At 35.5% G+C, this 22112-nt stretch overlaps 2 protein-coding genes across 5 annotated transcripts in view; both read left to right on the top strand.

The window, feature by feature from the left end:
- LOC116773266 (neurexin 1) overlaps positions 1-16986 on the top strand; it is a 77710-nt gene extending 60724 nt beyond the window's left edge. The window contains exons 11-28 of one of the 4 annotated variants that reach the window (XM_061528631.1): positions 1227-1346; positions 3030-3222; positions 3558-3749; positions 3944-4087; positions 4365-4579; positions 4897-5014; positions 6273-6872; positions 7003-7203; positions 7311-7427; positions 7689-7867; positions 9224-9395; positions 9746-9963; positions 10189-10371; positions 10919-11025; positions 11097-11356; positions 12986-13207; positions 13539-13681; positions 13914-16986. In XM_061528631.1, the coding sequence (XP_061384615.1) occupies positions 1227-1346; positions 3030-3222; positions 3558-3749; positions 3944-4087; positions 4365-4579; positions 4897-5014; positions 6273-6872; positions 7003-7203; positions 7311-7427; positions 7689-7867; positions 9224-9395; positions 9746-9963; positions 10189-10371; positions 10919-11025; positions 11097-11356; positions 12986-13207; positions 13539-13681; positions 13914-14072 (3543 nt within the window). In that variant the 3' untranslated portion in view covers positions 14073-16986. The remainder of the gene's footprint in view (positions 1-1226; positions 1347-3029; positions 3223-3557; positions 3750-3943; positions 4088-4364; positions 4580-4896; positions 5015-6272; positions 6873-7002; positions 7204-7310; positions 7428-7688; positions 7868-9223; positions 9396-9745; positions 9964-10188; positions 10372-10918; positions 11026-11096; positions 11357-12985; positions 13208-13538; positions 13682-13913) is intronic. The other 3 variants (XM_061528632.1, XM_061528633.1, XM_061528634.1) reach the window with 3 other exon arrangements.
- Positions 16987-18307: 1321 nt separating this feature from the next.
- On the top strand, positions 18308-20774 carry LOC116773202 (uncharacterized). Its single transcript, XM_061528609.1, has 2 exons — positions 18308-18361; positions 18444-20774. Exons 1-2 carry the CDS (start codon positions 18308-18310, stop codon positions 20403-20405), a joined length of 2016 nt encoding a protein of 671 aa, XP_061384593.1. The 3' UTR covers positions 20406-20774.
- Positions 20775-22112: the final 1338 nt, after the last annotated feature.

Genomic DNA, 22112 nt, shown 5'->3' on the forward strand with positions numbered 1-22112 from the left:
AAATAAATACAAAATTTCTATATTTTTTTACTTTATTTTATAAAAATATTACAAAAACACTTATTTTTTTATTAAATAATATGTTTCATTTATTTTAAACAACAAATTAATCATTTCAATGGTTTAGGGGAATACAGATTATATGTAACATAGATGAAAAATCTTGTTGATGTTTATACTTAAAGGAGTAGTAGAACTAAATGCTCGTTTGTACATCATCAATTCACACTAATTCCTTTAATGACTCAGTATTGATTCGACGAATTGCTTCAAAGTCAACTAACATCGTGTACGCAGGATTGATCAAATATAAATATTAAATTTCTTAGTTATTTCTAATATATATTTACAAAAAGTAAGACGTATATAGAGATATGAAAACATATGTACGTAGAAACTTTGGGTAAGTTGAATTTCGCACAATATGTTGTGTTAGAAGTTATCAGAGCTTGTTCAGTGAAGGGCACGGTATGCATAATTAATTAAATTAATATTTGTTACATAATATCTAAGAGCTGGTATTGACCTACACTCGAAACGCGAAGCTTTCAGGATCCTAACTCATTATACTCGCTAATAGAGGTCGACTCAAGTGAAAATAATCGTTTCACCTCTTTGATAAAATCACTTTGAATGTTTTAAGGAATTCTAAGAATTAATATTACTAATAAAACACGGTATCCTTTGTTATGAAAATTTTATTCTTAGTTATAACAGATTTATTATTTTAGTATAAATTTTTCTGTATCCTAAAATATATATATATCTATAATAAAAATTTTATTTTTAAAGTTATATCGAGTAACTCTAAAATATTATCGAATATTTTACAAGCTATTCAATAGATTACGAATTTACCGACGCTATAAATAGTCTACCTTTTATGTTTTAGATAGTTGGAGCGAATAAACTTGTAAAATGTATTTTAAACATAACTTTCGTTTGGTAATTCATAATAGTCGACGATATTACTGTTTTAAATATAAGAATATAAAATAAACACATTATTTGATCAAAATTGGAGCACGATACGAGTGGTTTATCGCGTGGTTGATCTTGAAATTGCTTTAACCCCGATGTGAAGGCTTTTGTAACTGTTAGCGTCAATTATGTATCGGCCTCATGCTGCTTCAATAAAGATCCCGCTGTCATATAATATTAATACAAGCATTAATGAGTATCGAACTGTGGTACATTTTGATGCATTTAGGAATGTAATTTCACAGATATTACCGAAATGGGAAGCTGTGAAGACCGGGACGATATCGTTCAAGTTCCGTACGAACGAACCGAACGGCTTGATTCTGTTCAACATGGGCGCGAAGCCACCAAGGGTAGGTTGCACGGTAAGGGGTGAAGCTTTTGGGGTTGTACCGTCACTGAGACAGATCAGATCGCAATCATGCCGAGATCATCATCACTCTTCTCCAAAACTTCTTTCCTTCCGAATATCAGCTTCGTCACTTACATAACCATCTCATCTATTTATATGAGATGGCATATTTATCAAAATATTGATTTTTAGGTATAGTTTTAAACCGTTCATGTTATCGAGTCTCCATCGAAGGCTCCCGAATAAATGTGTTCAGTAAACTGGAAACGATAATTTTTTTATGTTTTATCCATATTAAACAAGTACTAGTATGTCGTAGTTGTTACAAGTTAAAGTAAATTTATTTAATATCTTGCTATCTCATATAAACTGTACTCAATGGATACGTGCGATACATTCGTGTTGTAGTTGTAATGTAATTTTGTTAATATTAAACTTTATCCAGTGAGTACACTGCATGGTAGGTCGAGGTAAGTTACCGTTGGAGACACAGTGTAGGGGAATTTGTGTATGGTACCTTATAAAGTTTCACCCACTTGGAATATGAAGTGTTTTGTGTATTATGTTATCGATGTGCACGTAGCTCCCAGCACACTACACAGATCATGGCACGTTGGTGGTCGATGGTGGTAGATGGTCCATATTGGTCCATAGTGGTCTATGATGGTCATTTATGGCTTTCAGAACTACGTTACTACGGCTAGATTTATTTAGGTATATGTAAGGATAACAGTATTGTGGCTTTTTTATAAAAAAGCTTTATTAATACCTACACAAATTCGCACCATTATCTCACTGAGCTTTGTAATTATAAATTTCTATAAGCAATATTAAAGTAGTTTTAATATATCATGATGTATCCGAGTGATGTTAAAGCTACCTTAAATATAATTTACATAAATATTTTGAGTAGTAATTATTTATAGTAAATATCTTTCAACATCAATTTATTTGTAGATATAAATAGAAATGCTTTATATCTCATTAGTGGAACTCATACTGGTCTTACTTTAAAACATCGTCTATTTTTTAAATATCATTGAATAGAAGATAAAATGATCATAGATTCCTTGCATGTTTTATTTGTAGGCAGTTTTTATTTTATTAGAAGTATGTATTGTACTTATGTTTGGTTTTAGTAGAATATATCTAGTGACTTAATTTAAATTTCAAAATTGTTTTATCAATTTATAGAGATAAATCTGATATGTGACAATCAAACTCGTATATAAAGTTCGTATGCAATATAGAAAGAATAATCCTAGTATTCATGTAATATTCATGAAGGTATACCATGTGTAGATTATCTGAATAATATACACTGACCATTTGTCCCTGATTAGTTTCTGTACGCTGAGACTGACGGTCTAATTAACAAAATTGGGTAATTAATAAGTAATTTAGTGTTTTGATTATCGACAATTATCGTCGCTTAGTATACATGTAGTAGATATGTGTAATTTGATATTTACTGCACTTAAATGTAGAAGTAAATAAACATAAAAATATGTGTACAGTAACGAGTATTTTGTAACTTCTATTATTTTGTTTATAATAGCAAGGGAGCATATGTAGGTATATTATATTTAAAAATCAGTACTGCGATCAAACGAATATAGTAATTGATTGTGATAATTGCATGCTGCTAACAAATAGTTACAATAAAAGATGTTGTCTACGTCGTGTTGTGTTTCAGGCGGACCTGTTCGCGGTTGAGATTCTTAATGGGTACGCATATGTGCATGTGGATCTTGGATCAGGTGGGGTCCGAGTGAGGGCATCTAGGAGGAGGATTGATGATTCACATTGGCATGAGTTCCTATTGAGGAGGACAGGCAGGGATGGGAAGGTTACCGTTGATGGGGCCAATGCGGAGTTCAAAACCCCTGGTGAGTTAACTGAAAGATATCTTCATAGTATTCAGGACCAAGAGGTGATCTTTTTCATTTTTAATGTCTATATATTTGTAGTTTAATAAGAGAATATTAATAGAATTCATTTGGAAAATCTGAAATTCTTATCCCTATGAATCATAACAACATCTGCGACTTCATAATAACGTTACATTTTTTTAAAAATCATTGGAACGTATGGAGAATGGGATCAAATCTCTTGCCACATACTGATAGTAGTTTTTCCTTCTTTCCGAATGGACAGGTCCTTTGATTGCAGCAGAGTTCATGTTACAATATATAATAATAATAATGAAGATATTTTGGTACAGGTGAATCCAATCAGTTAGAGCTCGACGGGCCGTTATTCGTGGGCGGACTGGGCTCGGAGTACTCCGCTTCCAGGACTCCAGCCGCTGTATGGACTGCGGCCTTGAGACAGGGTTTCATCGGATGTATCAGGGATTTAGTACTGAACGGAAAACCACAGGATCTGACAGCATTTGCCAGACAACAGGATTCTGGTGAGGAAGACTATTTACTGTTATGCTTTATGACTTCAATATATTTATTTACGGACATTTACGCGATACAAATGAAAAAAACAGTGTTATTTCCATATAAAATTAATAAATACTTTACTAATTAAATATTTTGATATAATTTCTTGTTAACAATTCGATACGAGTTGGTAATTTATCTTTCATACATATTTCAGCGTCTGTCCGTCCTGCGTGTCATGTGCTGATGAAGCAGTGTGCGAGCGCTCCCTGCCAACACGGAGCCCCCTGCTCTGAAGGATGGAACAGACCTCTGTGTGACTGTTCGGGGACCAACTATGGTGGACCTACTTGCGGGCGAGGTCGGTAAAAGTCAAGTCATGTTAGTTTAGAGATTATAACTTTTTAAATGCAATTAAAATATATCTTTATCATAGACTATGATGTTTATTTCTTTTGTATTAACACAGGAAGTGACAGTTACGATAAGTAATTTAGGCTGAATAATCAACATTTTGATTAGAATTCATATTTTAGATTAGATTGTTAGTTCAAGTTCAAGAACAATTGTTTGTCTCGAAATATCAGAAATATCCTTATCGATGTTCTGAGTTTTAGGGTTACTGCTTATTTTTCCAGAGTCTCCCACGATATATTTGAATGGCAGCCAGCATTTAACGGCGTCCCTGGGGGCGGAGCATGTGACGCAGACGGAGGAGTTACTGCTGAGGTTCCGGACCACCAGAGCGGGCCTTCTGCTGAGGACTGCCTCCGAGCACTCCGCTGACAGGATTGAACTGGCCGTGGCCGCTGGCAGGGTGCGAGCCAGTGTCAGACTGGGAGACAGAGAAAAGGTACATTACAGTTTGGTTAATTAAAACATCCGGTGAAATGAAATAAGAAGCAATACACAATCCCAGAGGATATTAGTGCGTCAGCGTCCATTGTGACAATGTTGAGAAGTTTCATCTCTAAGCCAACAATAACATATTTCGTTACAGAAAAATAAAATTTCTGAAAATGTACTGTCCTTATCAGAACATAATCAACGTTAGAACAGAATAGTAAATAAACTTATTAAATCTTATTCAGATAGTTCTATAGCAGTGTATATATTCAATAGCAGTGTATATTTTAAGTCGGTGATATATACAGAGTGATCACTTTCCAGAACCTCCTTGGCGGCAGCAGTGTTTGGGATGACCGTTGGCACACGGTCCGCTTCAGTCGGCGCGCCTCCAACCTGAAGCTGCAGGTGGACGGCGCGCCGCCCGTGCGCGGTACGTTATGTACGTATACCGCACTGCACTCTTCAGTTATACCCTACAGACGTAACGACCTGCTACAGCGACTAACCACCATATAACATATATAACATAAGTATATGTGCCGAAGGTGGCAAGTATTTAACTTATATCTCAATTAGTACTACATAAGGATGTAAAATTGACTTCGCGTTCTAGTAAAGACTATCTTACTGCATTTTATTTCCTATCAAACACTACAGACATATCTTAGCCACATCCTTATCTAGTGTTTCTACTTGGGCTTAAGTTACTCAGTTTTTATAAAGGATTAAATCTCCGCGTCGGTGGTGAGTCGATTTAGTTGGTCGTTACGTATAAATGTGTCTCGGACTTGGTCTAGCGATCTGATCCGGCATCAGAATGTAACAGCCTCAAAGACGATGACCTTCAGATACATTAACTCCGTGTATCGCTTCTCAGAGGTTAAGTAAAACAATGTACTTGTAGTTTTGTTACCAATAGGAGGTTTTGTAAGCTAATATTTATTCGTGGAACAGAATATAAACACCATATACATACAGAACACCAAAGATATACATATAAAGATCTGTAGTGAATTTAATTGCTTTAGTGTATTTAATTTGTAACCATATTCGTAAAATCGCTAAACAGAACAGATGTTAATGTTTCATATCTCGGAATTTTAATCAGAAAGGTAATTTTTTGTTAGGACCCTTGATGTTAGATCCTGTTAGTCGTAGATTACTGCTTATTTTTTGTTATTTTTAGCTAGCACTGTGCCCTTCACGTTTCTGTTCTTGTGCTTTTATTTTTTTCATTTCTTATTCCTGTAGTTTTCCTGTCTTTTCGCCGTTTTTTTTCACGTTCTGGTACTTGTTTTGGTGTAATGATCTTCGATTTAATATTTATATTAATCTTTATGAAACCTTAAGAAACAAGTATAAGGACGAAATCTCAACTTCGATTTAAGAACTATATGCTATACTAAATACTGTTCAGTATACACTTACAGAGGAAACGTAGATAAGCTCGTTCAGCTATTTGGAAACAGAGAACACAAACGTCTATACATGTACAATCACTCTGGACCAAACTGTATAGTTTTGCGTAACGAAGTATTATTTTCTTTGGCTGTATGACAATCTATGGGCTGATAGACTCTATGTAAATATATTTAAATGGCGTTGTTAATTTGCTAGTTACTATGATTTAACGTCAATGTTGTGCGTCGTGTGTAGTCGAGCGCGCATGTTATCATCTCCTTTGATTTGCGTTTCAGCCGAAACAATTTTAGGAAAAGCGTCGACCCTTGAGATCTCTACGTTACATTTGGGAGGACTGTTCCATCCTGAAGAGGAAATCCAAATGACGTCGACGTTACCGAACTTCGTTGGATATTTGCAGAAGTTTGTTTTCAACGGAATAAAGTATATAGACCTAGCCAAAAGCCTCGGGATAGGGAGTGGTGACGAACACAACGACATAGATGACACTTCGAATATTATATTTACTGGGAAGTTCGTCAAACCAGACTCTTTGAATGTCTATAAAGCCGTGACATTCAAATCGAAGCACACATATGCGGGGCTACCATTGCTCAAAGCGTACGGAAACACATATTTGGATTTCTATTTCCGTACGACAGAAATGGACGGTCTGTTGTTCTACAACGGGGGGAAGAAACAAGACTTCATAGCCATAGAACTGGTGAACGGTCATGTTCACTGCGTGTTCAACCTCGGTGATGGTGTGGTGACCATGAAGGATAAGCTGAAGACGTTTGTTAATGACAATCGTTGGCATACAGTCTCTATACGGCGACCGACTCCTAAAATACACACCATGCAAGTCGATGATGACGTAGAAATGCATACCACGAGTAAGTTTTACATTGTTATAATTTTGTTACCTTTTGAAAATGACGGTTTTCAGAGCGATATTGAACGATATTAAAAGTTTAACTTTACCAGCCATGTTTGGTAATGATTGAGCTTATTTTTCAACTACAGGTTCAAACTTAATGCTTGAGTTGGACAGCGTGTTGTATGTTGGGGGGGTGCCTAAGGAGATGTACACTTCACTTCCGGTGGGAGTGCTGTCACGGCAAGGGTTCGAGGGTTGTATGGCGAGCCTGGACCTGCCCGGGGAATCTCCGTCCTTGATCGAAGACGCGGTAGTGCCTAGTTCATCACTGGTGTCGGGGTGTGAAGGTTTGTCTTTATAGATATATTTTATTCATGGTCCGTATGTATCTTTTATTTTATTTTATCGTATAAAATGTTGAATTCTCGATGCAAAGTCATTTCAATTGTTAAAGGGCCCACGAAGTGCACTCATAATGCGTGCTCAAATAAAGGAGTCTGCGTTCAACAATGGAACACGTATGTGTGCGACTGCGACCTTACGTCTTTTACTGGACCAACTTGTTATGACGGTAAAGACTAATGATAATAGTCATTTCTATTTTTCAATTGTACTTTTAGGACCAATGAAAAAAAAGATTACTTAATAATTAACTTAATCTAATCTTATTTCAACATGCAGTTTTAAGAGACAACCATTTTATAACACTATTGTTTCTTTTACATATACAAAAATTCTTGAATTAAGTCTCGGGTAACAGATTTTAAAGTAACAAGTTTAACTTGATGTTATAGTTTCTAACTATTTACTATGACAACTGCGTTATAAACAGAGTCGATAGCGTTTGAGTTTGGCCCCGGGCGCGGCGTGTTGACCTACACGTTCCCGCCCGGTGCCCGCGCGGACACGGACAGTGACCGGGTCGCGGTCGGCTTCCTCACCACTAAGAGTGACGCTGTACTGGTCAGGATCGACTCTGCGGACACACAGGACTACATGCAGATGGAAATTGTGAGTTAAATGACATACTATTGGTTTCTTTTTAAAATTTTTGTAGTTTTTGATTCCAACGAAAAAAATATATATTTATATTATAATAACGAATGAATTGAGCTGAGATAATTTCGGAGTTTGACTAATTGGTCATTTTATTTTCTATAAGTATTTTAATTCAAATAAAAAATTAGCCCATCTGAAATAGTTTTCAAAACATTGAAGATTGCACATTATGTCATACAGTTATTTGGATATCGAGCAAAAGTTGATATTTTTAACTGTGGTTCTGTGAAAACTTCACTGACCATGTAATTTTTTTGACCAGACTTAACTAAGGGGTTCTTAACAACTTATCTATTCAGCTATGATCTATAATATGATTGGTTGCCGCATTGCTAAAATTCTATCTTAATGCGTTCCAGATGACTCTCCCAGATCAGAGTAATTTAGCAACATGGGGTAAGGGTACCGAAAAGACTTGCTATAAATATGGGAAGGCAGTTGGAACTGCTACCCATTTGTTAGTGGGATGTAGGGTACTCCTCGATAGCGGTCAATACTCGCGTCGTCACGATAGGGTTCTGGAAATCATACGTGAAGCGGTTAGTCTTTCGGTAGCCAGAGTGCAAAGGGAAATAACCACAAACGAGCGATCAATAGGTTTTGTGAGAGAGGGCGCTAGGGCTATAAAATCAAATGTCAAGCCTTTCTTCATCCGACAGATTGGACTATAATGATAGATACGTATGAAAAACAATACATAATCCCTGAGGATATTTGTGCGTCGGCCTCCAAACTAGACTTTTAAAGCGCGTTGTGATGATAGAGCTTACGGTTTCTTGGGAAACCAACATCTCCAAAGACCATACCATCAAGGTCAATAAATATTATGAGCTCATTAACGAACTCACTCGAAACAGGTTCGTCGTGGATTTGTACGCGGTAGAAGTGGGAGCGAGAGGTATAACGGCTAAATCTCTCTACAACCTTCTAAAAGACTTGGGCCTGTCCAGAACTCATAACAATTCATTCTTGGAACGTACTTCGAAGGCAGCCCTATTAGGTTCTTTTCAAATTTGGTTAGGTAGGGAGAAGAGCTTGGACAGTGGAGGTGAGCGTTTAGCGCGCGTTAGTTAGGGGCCCCTTAAATCTACACCTGGGTCGCAAGTCCACGGCACTGTTGAAGCTCCTCTCCCTGCAACGCGATGGACCCTTCACCCGCACGGTGAATTCATTGAATGCTAAGAGGTTTCGTCTTTAATCAATTAGGTGGAGGAGTAACTGGATGTCTCTTACTTCACAATAAATACCAATATTTTGTTTTAAATATAGGTGAAGCTATTACGACGAGCCATTATTACTGTGTTTCAGATCCGAGGTAATTTGTTCACTGTCTACAACGTCGGTGACGGAGAGCATCCTCTGGGTGACGAGTCAGCGCGTGTAGATGACGGCGTCTACCACGTGGCCAGATTCACCAGGAATGGGAGCAGGGCGGCGCTTCAACTAGACGATTATGCTGTCAATATCCGACACCCTCAAGGTAATCTTGATTTAGCTTTAAATTTTACTGTCCTAGCAATTATCTCCAACTTTCATCAAATACCACTTCCGCTTTATTCACCGTTATTGTGATAATCTTTCATTTACATTCATCTTGTATTTAGTATTTGAAACAAAAATTTGTGTTCCGCCTTCTAGTTCTAATAATTTTCTACTACAAGATATTATACATAATTTTTTACTGAATTTCTTTTCTCATGTACCGTATCGTTATGATTTTAAATTATTTTTGATAAAACCAAAATAAGTCTTAAGAAATATTGCAGCACGCCATTTCATTAAAACCTGAATTTATATACATAGAACTTACGTTATTTTTGTGGTTTCTAGGAGGGCAGCAGTCCACCATTTTCAATAGCATGTCCCGTGTGACGGTGGGTGGTGGTAGTGGTGGTGCAAGGTCGTTCGCGGGAGTTGTTGCTGGTCTGGTGGTCAACGGGGCGAGGGTGTTAGACCGGGCCGCTGCCGCTGACCCGGCCGCAGCACTCAGGGGGGACGTGAGACGAGCCGCTGGACCTCTGGACCGTGACCTTAATAGAATGCAGCAGGTGGGCTTTTGATATGGAAGTAACTTATGTAATTGAACAAAACTTGTGATAAGTCTCTTTTATACTTTTGTAAGGCTAAGTTAGAGGCCTGTTCAATGTTTTCTTCACATTTGATTTCAATTCAATTATTATGTTTCATATCTTAAGTAAATAAATAAGGAATTTAAAGTATTTCCTTTTGGATCTATGGTACAAAGTATTTAAAATTTTATGGAACTTCTTCAGACTCCTCCGTCGGGATACGGTGGTCCGGGCGCTCCAGATGAGTTGGTGTATTCCGGCGCTGGTTCCGGATGCCGTGATGATGACGAGGACGCCTGTGTATTACCTGATGCAGGCTCTGGCGATGATCTTATCACGCCAGTCTATGTTCCCTCCACCAGAAGACCGCCCGCCAAGATGCATAAGGTTAGGAATCTTGATTTCTATGTAAAAAATTTGAGATGTTCATTATAAGTTTCACATTGATGTCAGCAGGCGGTGGAAGCCGTTTACAATCAGATAAATACTGTATTCCTTTGTCCTCTTCACATGATATCTATATATCTTTCTATAATTTCTATCAATGAAGTTGAATATCTATGAGTGAGGGACGGTAAGAACAATTATCGATGGTCAATATATATTTTGGTGTCATTAAGCAACCTTTCGGAAAAGACGATATAACCTGACACGAAGTAAGGCCAATGAATAATGCAATATATTGTCTATTTGGACACTTCTAACTCCGATGACACACTCTTCCATTTCATAGGATGGAAAAGATAGATTAGTAGAAGATTGTTTTACTTCCAGTCAGCTTGTGTTTGTGCCTTATTTTGTATTTGTCTTAATTTTAAATATATAAATATTTTAAAATTTAATTCTCATTTATAGTAATTGGTTTTGAACCACCGGGGTTTATATGATTTCTAGTGAAACAAGTTTTTAAAATAAGTATACATTTTTATCTTAGGGTGACGTGAGTGGCAAACTGATGAAACCCTGCGATGATGAGGATTGCATCGAAGGCTCGGGCTCTGGCGGGGATGACGTCACCGAGCCCGAACATCCCTCTACCACGTTAGTTAAATTATTATTAAAATATAATAAATTCTTAGAAAAGCATTTATAACTCGGGAATATTATTTCAGGAAAATTATTGAGTATCCCAAACAAAAAACCAGCGGCAGCAGCACCCACGCGATGACGTCACCTACGGCCGCTGTGTCCACGGATCACGACAGGTCCGTGGGATCCACGGGTTCAGAGGGATCCACGGAGATGACGAGACGAACAGATCCCGAGACCGAACATCCCACGACCATCCACGATCACGACAACATGCACGCTGGGACACTCGACACGGCCACCACAGACAAGGGCACCACGCCCACCGATAACAGAATAGATGGTACGTACATCTCAGTTATACATATTAATAATACCCATTTGTCAAAGTTAGATGCAAGCGTCATAAAGGTGTTGAAGTCGTGACTCGGGTCCGGCTATCGGCTGATTCGTCAGCGTTATACAGGGATCGCAATAATTTTAATAAGGCCATCGGAGCTCTTTAAACACGTAAGAATTTTCCTGGGGAAATCCCATGATGACGTCGTTACATTAGTCCCAAAATACAAAGATGCCCTAGAGCTGGAATGAAGACTTCAATTCCATAAACAGTTTATGACAGGGGCACAAAGTAACAGAGTAGGGTTAAGATCAAGTATGAAGGCCAAGAACGATATATGAAACACTTCAAGACGAGAATTTTAAATATAAGATCCATGCAATGATCTAAGAAATGCAGAATGAGTGGCTACACATAGGAGATTTTTACATCCCATTAGCACAAGCATTGCGCACTTTAATTCATGATTGGTTGCCAGCACTGCTAAAATTTTATCTCAATGCGTTCCAGATCAGAGTAATTATGTAAAATGGGGTAAAGGTACCAAAAAAACGTGCTACATCTGCAGGGAGGCAGTTGGAACTGCTAAGCATTTATTGGTGGGATGTAAGGTACTCCTGGATATCGGTCAATACTCGCGTCGTCACGATAGGGTTTTAGAAATAATACGTGAAGCGGTTAATCTATCGGTGGCAAGAGCGCAAAAAGAAGTAACCACAAACCAGCGATCAATAAGTTTTGTGGGAGAAGGCACTAGGGCTACAAAATCATACGTCAAGCCTTATTCTATATCATTAAAGAGGCTTTGAATTGGATTGTAATGATGGATACGTCAGAAAAGCAATATAAAATCCCAGAGGATATTTGTTCGTTGGTATCCAGATCAGACATAATAGAGTTCACGGTTTCTTGGGAAACGAACATCCTCAACGACCATGCCATCCAGGTCAACAAGTATTACGAGTTCACTGACGAACTCACTAAGAATAAGTTCATTTTAAATTTGTACGCGGTAGAAGTGGGAGTGACAGGTAGGACACCCAAATCTCTCTACAACCTTCTAAAAGACTTGCGCCTGTCAAGAACTAACATCATTTCATTCTTGGAACGAGCGTCGAAGGCAGCCCTATTGGATACGATGCGTTGCGATGGACCCGGCACCCGCGTAGTGAATCCATGGAATGCTGAGAGGTTTCGTCTCTTGAATAATTAATTTCTATTTTATAGGATAATAAAGAAGTTAGAATTGAAGTAGAAATCATGGAATTACAAACTTGTTAATATCACGTTGCAGTTGCCTCCAAGCTCAACATTTTATGTGTTAAAAACAGAATTATAAGATTTTGCTATCAGTGGTCACATCTTTAATTGATATGTTAAATCCAATCCAAGCGATAAATAAATTGGTAAAGCAACAGAAACCTCAGTGAATGCAGCGGTCGCAATTTCGAACCTGCTCGTATTTAGGAAATTTTCTTTGTATATTATCTATTTGAATTTTAATTCATTGTTTTAATTATATTTTTAACATTTATTCAATCAAACATAGAATAAATGTTAAAAATATAATTATACGAATAGCACGACATGACAGACTGCTAGCAACATATTATAACATACATCACTCAACAGATCGCACACACACCTTCACACATACAACGGACCACGAGCCGACGTATGAACACACGGACTACGAGACGCACACAGACTCGCGACCAACACACGACGGTAACGAGAGGAACAGGATTTCGGACTACAACAACGAGCCAGAGATCACCACCAAATGGTACCACCCGAAGACCACCGATAACAGAGTCGTGCCGCCTGAGTCAGAGTTCTTCGCTACCATCGTTGGTAAGTTGAGATATTTGATATTGAGAAGTTTGTCTTCAGAGGTCAAATCCTTCTCAAATCTTCAAGCTAATGTAGAGGATTTTTGTAAAAAATAGACAAAAAAAAATTTGAGAAAAATAGTAATAAAATATAATGTCAGATGATTGATCACAATGATAAAAAAGACTAAATTTGAAGTCTAAAGTGAAGGTTAGCCATTGTTAGCAGATATAAGGATTATGTTTAATATTTGACATTTTAGTTTAAGTTTTCCAAACTAAATTTAACTTTAATGTCCGAAATGAAGGCTTTTATTATAACTTGTTTTATAATAGTGTATATTTAATTCCAGGCATAGTGGCGTCCGTGTTGATAGCGATCATTCTGATAGTGATAATAATATTGAAGCTACTATTCCGTCTCGATCCTTCCTACAAAGTCACAGAAGATAAAAGTTACCAGCAGAGCGCCAGCGCTGCACTGTTAGGAAATCAGGTATTAATATATATATTGTTATTATTTGAAGCCTAAAAATAATAGTTGTCTTAATATTTACTTTGTTTCTGGTACACAGTAATTATTTAAAGAATTTAAAAATAGAGTGCAAAGTCTTAAAGCTCTAATACTATAAAAGATATATATTAAGCAATCCTTGAGGTGAAAATGAGTTTGATATCAGATACAGCTTGTGAAAATCGTAATAAAAATTCTAATTCTATGACTGTAGGCACACTCCGGCTACCAGGCGGCGAGTGGTATGAACGGTGGGGGTGGCAGCAATGGTAGCGGAGGTAACGGTGGGGGGGCGCGCTCCTTACAGCCGTTACCTCTCAACCGAGCGCCGCAACCTGTGAAGAGAGACGGCATCAAAGAGTGGTATGTGTAGGAGGTTTGAGTTGGGGGAGTGGGGGGAGGGGGGCTACTTATTAGTGTGATGTACTGTAATATAAACGTTTAGTTGAGTGTTTAATAAAGGTTTGAAGATCCAAACTATTCGTAATTGTTTTGTAATGTAAGTGGTGAGATGAATCTTTGTTATGTACGTTTTAGGTTTCGATGTTTAATTAACAAGACATGTGTATCATTATTGCCTCCACCGTTCTAACTGTGACCTCCGGATAAGTATAGGGATATATTAAAATTGGTATAATCGATGACCTTGTAATACGATGGACACTTGTAAACATAATTCCAAATAAATAAACGAAATCTAAAATAAAATATTGTTACATTTAAAAAAATAATAATCTCTATACTTATCGCTCCCTTACACCTCCACTCCTATATTGACCGTTCTGTGAACTGATGTGAATGTCGAATTTCATCAATATCCATAAATAAATCATAATATTATTACAATAACTAGCTATCAGTATTATAAAATAATGAAGCTGAATGAATTATTTTTATTATTATTATATTTTAATAAATTTGCTTATAAATCAAATACTTTCATTACAGTTTAGGTAAAATTCGGCCGCTCTAAAAATTGCATTTTTTACAGCTCGAGATAGTTCAAATTTACATTGCCCATTAGGTCACAACCTGCCAGAACCGCAAACTTAGAGCGGCCGGACTGCAGTCTTTATCAAAGATTGTATAATTACTACATCTAGTTTTGTCTATCACTTGTTACCTTTGTTTCCAAACCTTCAAAGATTTCGGCCTCCCTCTGGCTTGATTGACTTTTTATAAAATTATGCATTCACTCACTCCTTAATAGTTTTCCAAATGGAAGGCAGAATTCATCCTTACTTTTAAGAATCACTACAAAAAAAGTAGGTCCATTAGTGACTATATTTGAATCTGACCAGAGTCAAATCAGTCAAGGTTCAAATCAGAAATTGAAGATTTAAAAAACCATTCGGGAACCAGACCTTAACATTATCACATTTGGTACAGCCTTATAAACTGTTCTAACATCGTGAATCAGTTCAGTAAGTGTCTTTGATACGGTCCTCTTTTTTGTCTCAATACTATATATCTTAGAACAATCAGATAGGCTTATGTAAACAAGCCTCCCGTAAGAAGATTCTTGAATCTTGGAAAAAAATGAATAGAGTTTAATAAAACTATTCAATTTTTTTGCAATCAAAATTCACAAATAATAAGAAAATAAAACTGTTCGAGAATTCAATATTTTTTTTTATTATTGTAATAATATTGTGTTATATACATGAACATATCAACATTTGTGGATAGAGCCGATATTCCTTAAGCACAGTTTTCACGGTTCTTTTGCGTGAACACGAGGCTGACAATGTCACACGAGTCGTTAATGTTATGATGAAGAAACATGAAAATGGTGGTGATTGAGACATTGTAAATCGATCTATATGTATACCGACTGATACAAACGTGTTAGTGTAAATATTATTGTAACGTAGTGACGTCACTTCTGCCGCGTGGACTATACTAACTACAGAACATATATATTATTTTAATTACTTCTTTGTTTTAATTTTTTTTTTCATCTATAGTGTTTTCTGCAGCGTGTATGTAATTTTAGATGTTTGTCATTCGTAAGGCCTTCGTATCATTTCGTACTTAGTGGCTGCCGAATTCTTGCCTGTCATATTTACCTTATGCTAAGATAATATAATGGTTGTAGAGACAACACCGTCGGATATTTTAAATTCATTCGATTCGTCTTTATCTTCTTCTACGCATTTCAATAATCTTAAGTCATCCGACTTTTATAATTCATGAAAATTAATAACAGTTCATCGAAATGAAATATCCGATGGGAATCCTTAATCACCATTTAATGTTAGGACTACAAGCTAAAATTTGGGCTGCCATCACTTAAAATGCATATCGTTCTATTGAAGACTACCGTACTTTTACAATCGATTCTCTTTCCTATATTTATTAGGTCTTATACAATATTTTTAATGGATAGGCGATGCGTGTAGAGAATTATAACTTATCGAGAAGGATGAAGATTGAAAATAGCTTGATAGAGACAGATGTAATCTAGGAGTCGTTAAAACGTACGAGCTTGTAGGAGACCGGCGGTTAACTAGTTCTGTTGATATTAAGTTATTGAACCAACATTTTTTTTACTGAATAGAGGCCTAAAACGAAATAGTTTATAATCATTTGTTGAATCAAATGTAAATAATGATAGTGAATGATGTTTGATATCCTCTTACCCAAGGCTAGATTCTCAATCGTCCTGAAACCTTACACTAAGTAAACGCTTGACTCATCACAATAATCACTAACAAGACTTGAGGCATGGCGGTCGTGTTGTTCGTATGTGTGACGTCATCACCTCCACTAGTCCCCAATATATGAATAAACAAAGTGTACCGGCTCCGGGCCTGTGCACACTCCACCGTCCCGTTACTATTATTTTCTCTATCCCGATAACATTTTCAATTAGCTTTAAAATCATATTTATATAGATTGTTATGGAGCACAGGTTTTAGGTATTTGAGGTTGCATTTATTGTATATAGTAAGTTATTAAGCGGCGTAGGGTGTAACAACACTCGTTTTACGGCACAAAATGTTAGATGAAAACAATTTGTTTGTCAATTTTAGTGGTAATTTAATAGTTAATGTACTTCGATTGTTTGTATCTATGTGTTTTTTATTAATTTATTGTGAGTTGTCAGCAAGTGGTCTCATATTTTTACTTAACCGCATACAACCCTTATAACTTTGATATTTTTAAAATAGTTTTTTTATTACAATAAAATTATTTGAAGTTGTTGTACAGCCGACTGAGTTCGGATCGAGATTTATTTGTGTAAAGCGATCAGATTTTGAAATAATAATAAATTATGTAATTTACATGTTCGTTTTTTTTCGCTATCCCCCTCGACCGTTATATTCAATTTATAAATTTCTTAACACCTACTTGTGTAGGGGAAATTCATTGTGTTGGCTATTAATTTATTATCGATGTTTGGAAAAATAAAGACAGCGATATGAAATAGAAATTAATAATTAAATGTTAATTATTTTTTATAAAGAAATATGAATTGCTATTACATTATAAAGCTCCTGGAACGAGCTAACGATGGTGTAATAGAATAATAAACGCGTCATTATCAGAGAGTGTACGATAGGAGTGGCATCGATATCCGTGTGTTTTTACTCTTAAACTTAAAAACTGCTGAACGCAATTTAATGAAACTACAATAACTATAAGTTAAAATATAATATTTATTTTCATATAACATTAAAAGTTGATTTGAAAGGCAGTGAAATTCGTTGCTTATATTTATACCGCTGGTTGAAATAAAAGTTTTATTTCATTACTTATTGATGTATGATTGAAGAATATAAATATTTTACGTCAGTCATAGCTATGTAGGTAACAATTGATTGACCAAAAAGACGTCACTTTACATTAACTTTTTTGTTTTTGTTTTCTAATATTATCGTAAAGAGAGCATGAATTTTTCCTACGAAAACAAAAGTAAGCGGAAAACAGCATCAGGAAAACCGACAGCAAATGATTTTATATCAATAAGTGACTTTTACATTTAAAATATAAAAAACTCGTCATAATAAAGAAATATTTTAATAAAATATTATATTATTTCAATTAGGTAATATTTATTATAAACATTTCGACAAGCCATTGCTATCATTGAAACGATAAGAAAAAATGTGAAATGAAAACACTTTCTTATAGAAGTGTAATATACATTAGCTGATAAATATGAACTATTTCGAGTATAATTCTATCCATTAAAGTGTTGTGGTGACATTTAGTTGAAGTTCACGGTCACTATTATAATAATTCATTTAAAAACAAACTGCGGCAGCTGCATTTATTCTTAAATGTCAACAAATGCTATAGGACATTTCGTTTATTGCAGTTGCGCTACACTTTTGTTATATGTTTCCGTACTGTTGATTTTTTTTAGTTTGTTAGAAAACAAAATAGGGGATATTTGTTTTGTAAATAAAAAAATTTCGTTCTGATTAATCTCATGGATATAACGTTAATTTCAATTAAAAAAACCTAATATACATACTTTTTAGCATGTTAGTCTAATGTTTATTTTACTATATTTTACTTTGTAACAAAAAATCTAAACAAAGATCTACATTGTTTGCAGTACAGCAGTAAATGTATAGTCTTACAAAATCAATTACCAACATGAAACAAAATAAATTGACTGATCAAATCAAATACTTTGTATTCCAGCCCTCAGTAAGCACGCCTGGCGTCTTTGTAGATGTACTTGTAATGATATTTAAGACTCGACGTTCGAAAATAATCATATTACATCTAGTACAAACGGAAGCCCGTCAAGATGAATACCAACAACTTATTTATATTATTGTTTGCGAATATTGTGGTACTATCTGCGGGTGAAAATCCGCTGCTGGTTGCTACAGGAAATTCCGGTAAGATACCAGAAAGCGCGGAGTGCATTCTAAAATTGTCTACCAAATATTTAGTCGAGAAGAAAGCGCTCCGCGGCAGCATTGTAATATTCGCCATAGATTCAATTCCATCAAAAACTGAAATCCTGCTATTAAAAACGATTCACAGTGGCATAAAATATTCAATTATGACAAAAAATTCATATCGCAAACACGCCAACGCTTCTCACTTCCCGGAGAAAGCAAAGAATTATTTCTTGATTCTGAAAAAGAAATCTCAGCTGACGTATCAGTTAATGCTGTTGAGTCATTTACCTTCTTTTAATCCATTAGCAAAAGTTATAGTTTATTACCATTTAAGATTAAGAGAAAACAGTGAAAGAGTGTCTATTTGGTTAATAAACAAACTTCGAGACTATAGAATATATAAGACAATTGTCTTTTTATATTCCCCTATCAATGAGGAGATCACGTCTTATTCCTGGACTCCCTATACGGAGAAAAATTGCGCTGGAAAATGTGATTCTGTATACATTCTAGACAAATGTAAAGATAATAACGTAACACAATTTAATGCTCAAAGAGAAATGTTTCCATTAGACTTAAAAGGGTGCCCCTTGGCACTATATGCTGTTATTTCTGAGCCGTATGTCCTGCCACCAGAAAGAAAACTCACACACAAAAGATGGAACGATGTATATGAATTTCAAAAAGGTGGAGAGATTAATCTCGTCAAAATCATAAGTCAATTTACAAATATGAGTGTAATATTTCGAATGTCGAGAAAAGAAGATAACTGGGGTGAAGTTTATAAGAACGGGACGGCCACTGGAGGCTTTGGTTTATTGAGAAATGATTTCGTCGATCTCTTTATCGGTAATATCGAAGTGACGAAAACAATACGTAAGTGGTTTCATCCTACAGTCAGCTACACACAGGACGAAATGACTTGGTGTGTACCTAAAGCCAAACAAGCCGCTACTTGGGACAATCTCATCATAATATTTCAATGGTCCACATGGGTTGCCACCTTTTTAAGTATTTTACTTATGGGTCTTACTTTTCATTATTTACGTTACAAAGAACAAACCAGTAACACAACGAAATGGCCGACATATTCCATTCTAATGACCATCAGTATGCTGCTGGGGAACGGTACAAGATTTGAAGCCAGATCTTCTCCTTTCAGAATCTTAATATTTGGTTGGCTCTGTTTCAGTCTTAACATGTCGATATCATACGAATCATTTCTGAGAAGCTTCTTAATGCATCCGAGATTTGAGAAACAGATAAGCAATGAGCTAGATCTCATTCAATCTGGAATGCCTTTGGGAGGTAGAGAGATTTATCGATCCTATTTTGAGACTAATAATGCCAGTGGATCTTATCTGTATCGCAAATATAACTCAACAACGTTCTCAGAGGGAATAAGACGGGCCGCTTTGGATCGGAATTTCGCCGTTGTATCATCGAGGAGGCAGGCCGAATACATGGATCAGAAATTGGGCAAAGGGGCAGCATTAATATACTGCTTCCCGGAGAGTAATAACCTATACAAATACGGAGTTGTTTTATTGGCTAGAAAATGGTTTCCGATGCTAGAGAGGTTCAATAATATTATACGGAGGGTTTCTGAAAATGGTTTGATAAATAAATGGAATGAGGAGTTGTTTATTCACAGAATAGGTTCCGATGGTACAAGTACTATAGTACCGTTAACTATCCAACATTTGTTGGGAGCTTTTATGTTGATTGGCATTTTGTACGCGGTTAGCATTATAGTGTTTATCGCTGAGGTAGTACTAGGTTCAATTGTTAAGGGGAAATGGAAAATAAATAGGAAACCTTGGCTATTTAAGAGAAATTAAATTCTGTTCATATAATTTTAACCTATTAATATTAGATTAACTTAAAATAAATGATTTCTCTGTAACGACATATCCAATTCATTGATAGCTAAATATATCGACAGTTTTCACTCTGTTTTATCGTCTGGCGGTGGCACAATTTAAATGTAGCATTGAATTCATATCCAAATATAGAGATGGATTCCAAAATAAGCAGAGAATGTTTAAGTTGTTAGTTATATCGGCAGTTGTTACGATACGACATCTAAAAAGTAAGTATTAATTAACAGTGTTCGCCTAAAATGCTTTGAGTGGAAATATTAAGGGAGCCTTTTCAAGATATTGTTACATCTAAATGTGTGTTGTTTCAAATATAAAACATGACTTTCATTTTCTCTTTCAATATACTTCCCGTTAATTTGACTAAATGAAGGCTGTTTTTTAATATAACAATGTGGAGAAAAGAAAGCAACAATAATATTTAAATTCTGAACAATTTCATTATATTATTTTGTTTTATACAACAAACAAACAATACATACCATAACAATGAACTTAAAAAAATATATAAAATGAACTTTTTCTTGCTTATTTAACAATGTTTAGTCACTTAGCCTGAATTTGGAAACATTCCATATACTTAGTATATTATTATTACACTTATTTCAGTAACAAATATTCTAGCATTCGACTGTTTGGTGAAAAGTTTTGTTTAATTCTTAAAAATAAATAAAAAAAGCTCCACGAAAAACAATTTAACATTTTAAGTAACTAAAAAATTATAACAAAGTCTACTATACTTAATAGCACTATTCTCATTGTTTTACACTTCTTTCGCGATATTTTCTCACAATGAGGAAAATAATATGTGTTCGCAAAGAAGAAACCACAAGCAACAAATGAACTCATAATTCATAACGAGTCGCTAAAATATATTTTCTTATAGAGCGTTCATTACATGTATGAAAACATCGCCTCTATGTCTATGGTATCTTTTGTTTTGTAATCGTGTTACTTAATATCTGTTAAAAATATTATATTCCATCAGTTAGCAATCATCATGAGAGCGATTTATTGTATTTCATCAGAAGTAAGGACGAAAATATACCATATTTTGACTTTATCTATCAACAAGACACTCAAATAATCAAAAGAATTTAGTTAATTAATTTTTTTATTATCATCACATTACATTGAATATTTTAAATAAAATTAAAAATACGTATAAAATATTAATGGACAGTATTATCATACAATCAGTACAACTAATAACTGAGAATACGTAGATGAGGTAGGCTTTTAATGAAACAGAAACAAGTTAAACCATACTTCGAAATATTACAGTTTAATTCACAGCATTAGGATATATTTGATATTATGGCACAAATACAATATTACCCGTGCTGTTGGAGAAGCTAATTATCAACACATTACCACAATTCACTTTACGTTCGGCTCGTACAACCCTTCACATTCCTTTTGATCATCGTTTAGAGTCGATTTTCGTTTAACTTAACGTTTAGTTCCGGCATTTCAAGATTGTTCAGGTAATATGAATGGGTATTAGGTGTTTAGGTGTTGCTAATTGTGCTTTATGGCTTCCGATTTAATTAAAGTACACACATATAAGACATACCTGTATATGTTGTGTTTGTGTTTATTCTTGAACAGGTTCATTACGGGCATCATCATTACATACGAATATATGCGGTAGTTCTGGAAATCGCA

The sequence above is a fragment of the Danaus plexippus genome, assembly GCF_018135715.1.
Source record: "Danaus plexippus chromosome 18 unlocalized genomic scaffold, MEX_DaPlex mxdp_35, whole genome shotgun sequence".
In the NCBI taxonomy this organism is placed as follows: domain Eukaryota; kingdom Metazoa; phylum Arthropoda; class Insecta; order Lepidoptera; family Nymphalidae; genus Danaus; species Danaus plexippus.

Excerpts from the sequence above, each read along its gene's own strand:
- LOC116773202 (XM_061528609.1), top strand. The coding sequence starts at position 18,308 with ATGAAACAAAATAAATTGACTGATCAAATCAAATACTTTGTATTCCAG. Across the intron at positions 18,362-18,443 it reads ACTTTGTATTCCAGCCCTCA|TACAAACGGAAGCCCGTCAA; the intron begins GTAAGCACGCCT and ends TATTACATCTAG.